We start from the raw sequence: 5,966 nt of genomic DNA, 5'->3' as shown, positions 1-5,966 counted from the left end.
GCATGCCTGCAAAGAGGCGGTTTGGTTGAAAGGTTTGCTTGGTGAGTTTGGTAGGTTACAGGATAACATCAGGTTACTTTGTGACAGTCAAAGTGCAATACATTTGGCTAAGAATCCGGCCTATCATAGTAAATCAAAGCATATTCCAATCAAGTATCATTTTGTAAGACAGGTTATCACTGAAAGGGGAGTTTCTCTTGAAAAGGTGCATACAAAGGAGAACTGTGCAGATATGTTCACGAAACCAGTTTTGTTGGAGAAGCTACGCTGGTGTTTGGCTTCTCTTGGCTTGCAGAAAAGATAAAATAATAATAACAGGGCATCAGGCGAATTGTTGTCAAGGTGGAGATTGTTGAGATTTTCTGTTTGAGTCAAATAGGCAAAAATCTCTGGAGGATGACAACAATAGGGATTTAGTTCCTAGATTAGCTCCAGGCTGTTGGGAGGGAGTTAATGCCTCCTATATTTGATGTGAGGGAGTTATGAGGCTGTTAGATTCTTTGTGCTATTTAACAGGCAGTCATTCGGATGATTTGCCAAGAGTGAGTGTGAGAGTTTCATTGATGTAATCTCCAAATTTGATTAATGAGCATTGCCGATGCCTGTTTGGTGGACGTAGCCCAGAGTGGTTGGGTGAACCACGTAAAAAGCTGTGTTCTATGTGTTTGATCTTCTGCTGTGTTAATTCTGTGTTTATTTAATTTTACTGTGCACCTGATCCAACAAAACTTTCAAATTCTACAGCGAAATCTAGGAAAGCATACAAGAGTACGGACACTTATACCATCAGAGCCACATGAGATTTTGTGACTGCCTCCCTCCTCAATATGTGACCAACTTCAGTTGTAACAAGTTGCAATTTCAGGATATCATGAGGACCAAATCCTCGAAGAATTCCGGAATCCAGGTAAATTTAGCGCACTTTTGTGGATGGGTGGTGACACGTGGCAAATTGAAATTCAGCGCACACACGTGGCAAAATCGTAAACAGGGAAGCATCTCAATAATAAAAAAAACACACGACTTTCTGATTTCAGTATATTGCATAAAAAAATGTCCTGGAGAATGAAATACACCATTAACAGCTTCATTTATTTTCTTCATATTCAAGTACACATTTCATGACTTGGGCGATTTTCATTTATCAAACCTGATACCTGGTTCTTACAAACCCTCTGCTCCCTGGCTCGAGCAGAATTCTTCCTCTGCTACGCTGGAGACCATGGCAGCTACAAGAAGACCCTGAAGACCTACATTTATAATCATCAACATTGACTATATCAAGAACAACCTAGTACCTGGTGATTGCCCATTAACATATCTGACTTTGTCTTCATTTTTTATGGCTCTGCATCACTCATATATTTGTTCCAATTGACTTTGATGTGGCAACGGTAAGTTATCTGATATTCCAATTATTTCAAATCTGTCAATGATTAAATTAGAGCAACCCTCCACATCAAGATACCTGAGCTTCTTTAAATTCCTGAAGTTATTTGGAAGCCTCTCCAAATCATGGCATCCTGAGAGATCGATGTGTCGGAGGTTACTTAAATTACCAATGGACTCCGGCAGACTTTCCAAATTGTGGCAATTTGAGAGATTGATATAGTCGAGGTTCATCAAATCACCAAAAGAAATCGGCAACCCCTCCAAACTGTGGCACCCATGCAGATCAATGTGTAGGAGGTATCTTAATTTACCAAACGAATCAGGCAGCCTCTGCAGATCATGGCAACCTGAGAGATTGATATGTCGGAGGTCCGTCAATTCATCAAAGGAATCTGGTAGCCTCTCCAAATTATGACAGCCTTGCAGATCGATGTGTTGGAGGCACCTTAAACGACCAATGTTATCCGGCAGCGTCACCAAATCGTGGCAATCTGAGAGATTGATGAGTCGGAGATGCGATAAGTAATGTAAAGAATCTGGCAGCCTCTCCAAATTGCGGCAGAATGAGAGATCAATGTGTTGGAGCCACATTAAAAGAGCCCAAAATTCTGGCAGTGACTTAATTTTTGAACACTCTGTTAACACCAAAGCTTTCAACGATTGCAAATGACGAAATTCTAGGTGCTTCAGCCGCCCTATGGACCCCGGAATGTTGGAGAGCGGAGCATTGATCTCACTCCCTCAGCTGCAAAGGTGGCTGCAAAAATGTTCACGCGTTGTTTTAATTTTAGATGGAGTAGTCTACGGAGGCAGAGTTCACAAGTTATTGAAATTTCCTTAAAAAAAATTCAAAAAATCTTATAGATCCAGTGTTTGAATTTTATCACTATCAACAAAAACTTTTAAAAATCTAAAATTATGAATTTTAACAACTTTTACTTAAATTTACAAAAAAAACTGACATTTTTTTCCAAAACAAAATATAAGCTCAATTTCCATAAACAAAATTTTTACGCTGCAGCTTTTTAAATACATCTTAATCGGTATTCTCTTCTAACACCGTCTGTTGCCATATTAAAGTAACGTGTAGTCTTAAATCAATAGCATAAACACAAAAATGTTAATACAATTTATAAACACAACAACGTTAAGACAATTTATAAACACAAAAACATCAAGACAACAGATTTATCTTCACCTGTGAATCGTCTTCCCACAATGTTTTTAATACGCTCCCTGACACTTGTAGAACCCTTAAACTATCCATAGGTATCCACGAAGGCAGGAAACGGTTGGGACACTTATTCCACCTGAGCCATATGAGACTCCTTGGGACGTGCATCGGCCTTCTCAAAATACGTTCCAATATAGCATTTTCGGTATCAAGAAGTTCCAAGGTGCTCGTATCAATACGGCGGCCAAATGCATAAGCAACTTCCAATATAACATCAAGATCATTAACATCAACATTATCTCCTGGAACGATTCTGATGCCCCGCACAGCTGTTACCTGTTTATTTCCCTGTTTATTCGTGAAAATTGATGTTTATTACTTTTTATTTCTGCAAAATATAAAATTACAAAATCGAATAATCTATAAGATCTATGATTAAGCGCTTACAGATAATTGCTCCAACATATCTGTATAATGCATAAGACGACCGGGCGACGAAGTATCAGCAACAGCTCTGCCGAAATCCCTAAGGTGATCGTGCATTTCTATATTATTTTCGTCGTCCACTCCCAAAAGACATCTCTGTTGTAGAGTATGAAACCCGGAATGACCTTCCCAAAGGGACCCCTCCCATATTCTTATGGCAGTATCCCTTTTTTGTCCTATGAAAAAACACGCACTGTCTAAGAACATCTGGCGTTCCTCCCTGTTGAGGCTCAGGTAACTAATTTGAAGTTTTCCTTGTGTCTCACTGGGAAGTACTTGTTGAAGTCTATCCAATAGTTCTTTCCAATCAAATGGGTCATGGTTACCATGGAGAAGTGCTCCAAACACTCTTAAACATAAAGGCAACCCTTCACAGGCTTCTAAGAATTTATGTACTAGAGATTCAAATCCTGGATGTGGATATGGCTGGTTGAAGGCGTAGCCGCAGAAAAGCTGTCGGGAGTGTTGATGATCAAGTCCAGTTAACTGATAAATTGATGCATTCTCAACTCCTGAGCTTCTGATCACCCCTTCATCTCTAGATGTAATCACTATTAAGCTATCTGACAGGAGATTGGTTTGAACTGGTAAAAGTGCATCAATCTGATTCAGGTGATCTACATCATCTAAAATCATAAAGACACGACAAGATGGGAGATGTTTTTTAAGCGCCTCTTTACCTTCATCAATACTGTTGATTATCGGCGCATCCGTTTCTGTCAAGCTTTTAAGAAGTTGTCTTTGCAAAGAATTTAAAAGGCCTAGCCTCGCATTTTCTCTCACATTAGATAAAAAACAAGACTTCCTGTAGTGTGCTCTCTTCCGATTCAAGAGTTCTTTTGCTAGGGTTGTCTTTCCCACTCCGCCGACGCCAACAATCCCCACAACTTGAGGTTTCGCACTTTGATTATCTTCAAATAAAACTTTATTTTCGAAATCTTTCACCTTTTCATCCAAACCTACCACATATTTTGCTGTAGGCTTCACCCTCCTCACCGTTCTCAACACAGATTCAACAACCTTGTCTACCAACTCGGCCTCGTCGCTGGTTATTTGGGAGAAAATAAATACAACTAGTGAGAAACAAACGTCTATGCATGCCAATCCGAAAATAATAAAGTAATGCAATCCCCAGAGGGAAGGTTAAGCTCTCACCCGTTGGACGCCTCCAGATTGAAACCGCTGATGCCTGCAACTTGAGAAAGTGTATTTCTCCACTTTTCAATAGTGGTGGAATCATAACGCGGTTTTGAGTCATACGTTCTCTCCCTTTCGAGGTTCTGCAGAGATTGAGCATAGAATCCTTGGTCCCGTGTTACACCGTAAAACACTGGAATGATAGGAGCCCCGGACTCCAACATGAGCACCAGCTCGCCTAAACACCACTTTGAATCTGCATATGTGGGAGAAAAAATTGCAACATGGACAATGGCAGTTTTAATGGCAGTTTTAATAGCGCTTTGAATTTGAACAAGGGCAAGATTACTTTCTAATCGATTCAAAACACCAAAACCCATTCTTGGAAATTGATTCCAACGACCAAAACTAGTAATCAATTCGTCTCCCGGTTGCAGATCCTTCCCGTCCAGAAAAACTCGTAGTCCATTGCCAACAAGGCGGAGGCACAGATGACTGGCTACGGTGTTCTTCGTGTCGGGCCCTCTATGGCTTATGAACACGTCGCACCTATGATCGTTGTTGGAATCACTAGAAGTGGAGGCAGCCACTTCCGCTGATTCCCCTTGAAGTTTTGATAATCGGTGATTTTCAAGAAAATCTTTAAATTTCAAATCTGTCGCCATCTCATCCCAATCTACACTCCATGCCTGAGGCTTCAATGACCTCAACACAGCTTCAACTATATTATCTAATAGCAAGCCCTCGTCGCTGGTTATTTGGGAGAAAATAAATACAAGTAGTCAGAAACAAACGTCTATACATGTCAATCCAAAAATAATAAAAAAAAAGCAATCCCGGGAGGGAAGGTTGAGCTCTCACCCATTGAAAGCCTGCAGATCCAAACCGCTGATGTCTGCAACTTGACAAAGTGCGTTTCTCCACTTTTCAATAGTGGTGGAATCATAACGCGGTTTTGAGTCATACGTTCTCTTCCTTTCAAGGATGTGCAGAGATCGAGCAAAGACTCCTTCGCGCTGTGTCCACCGCAGATCAGTGGGTCTTACATGGTAAAACACCGGAACTAAAGGAGCCCCGGACTCCAGCATGAGCAGCAGCTCGTTTAAACACGAACTTGATTCCGCATAGGTGGGAGAAAAAATTGCAACATGGAGAGACGCGGTTCTAATAGCGGCATGAATGTGAGGACTCAACTCATTTCCGAGTTTCAGTCCCTCCAGGTCGAGAAAAACTTGCAGTCCATTGTCAAAAAGTCGACGGTACAGAAGACTGGCTATGGTCTTCCCTAAGTCTGATCCTCTAACGCTTATGAACACGTCGTAGCTATAATTGTTGTTGGTACCAGTAGAAGTGGATGCAGCCATTGCCAAACGAAAATAGAGACAGAAATCAGAGGGCTTTGGATAGTCGAAGAGATAGATAAAAATCAATTGGAGGGCTTTCGTTACGAATTTCAAGAGGGCAGATAAATTCGAGGGAGGATTGTAATGTGAAACCCCTTTGTTGTGCAGGAATAACCCCTTTGTTGTGCAGGGATATATAGAAACACAATAAAGCGTTGGGGTTTTGGTCTCTCGCCCTTCTCGCCCTGAATCTTTTATATTTTGACTCGTTTTCACTTTATTAATGCATCGAGTTGAGCGGACTCTCAATGGTTTGTCTCTTGCGTTACGTTATTAGACATCGTGCAGTCTACCAGTTTGTTTTGCACAGCGTGACCTGGATTCGAGCAAACGAGAAATCTCGTAAGGCATACCAACTTACACTTGGTTAAATC

General features: G+C 41.0%; 1 protein-coding gene and 1 pseudogene across 2 annotated transcripts; both read right to left on the bottom strand.

The window, feature by feature from the left end:
* Positions 1-1,162: 1,162 nt before the first annotated feature.
* LOC149211901 (disease resistance protein Roq1-like) lies at positions 1,163-4,086 on the bottom strand (annotated as a pseudogene). Its single transcript, XR_016250190.1, has 3 exons — positions 3,014-4,086; positions 2,577-2,914; positions 1,163-2,149 (listed from the first exon to the last, which is right to left on the bottom strand). The product of XR_016250190.1 is annotated as a disease resistance protein Roq1-like (transcript).
* A 117-nt stretch (positions 4,087-4,203) lies between these two features.
* Positions 4,204-5,553, bottom strand: LOC149211900 (uncharacterized). The gene is made up of 2 exons (XM_089388509.1): positions 5,051-5,553; positions 4,204-4,939 (listed from the first exon to the last, which is right to left on the bottom strand). The coding sequence occupies exons 1-2, from the start codon at positions 5,551-5,553 to the stop codon at positions 4,204-4,206; spliced, it is 1,239 nt and encodes a 412-aa protein (XP_089244635.1).
* Positions 5,554-5,966: the final 413 nt, after the last annotated feature.

This window comes from Pinus tabuliformis, chromosome 1_1 (genome assembly GCF_031772625.1).
Source record: "Pinus tabuliformis cultivar Carrire ecotype Pingquan chromosome 1_1, CPIR1, whole genome shotgun sequence".
NCBI classification, from domain to species: domain Eukaryota; kingdom Viridiplantae; phylum Streptophyta; class Pinopsida; order Pinales; family Pinaceae; genus Pinus; species Pinus tabuliformis.
Note: the sequence above shows the minus strand (reverse complement) of the source record. Positions and strands in the feature narration are given on the sequence as shown.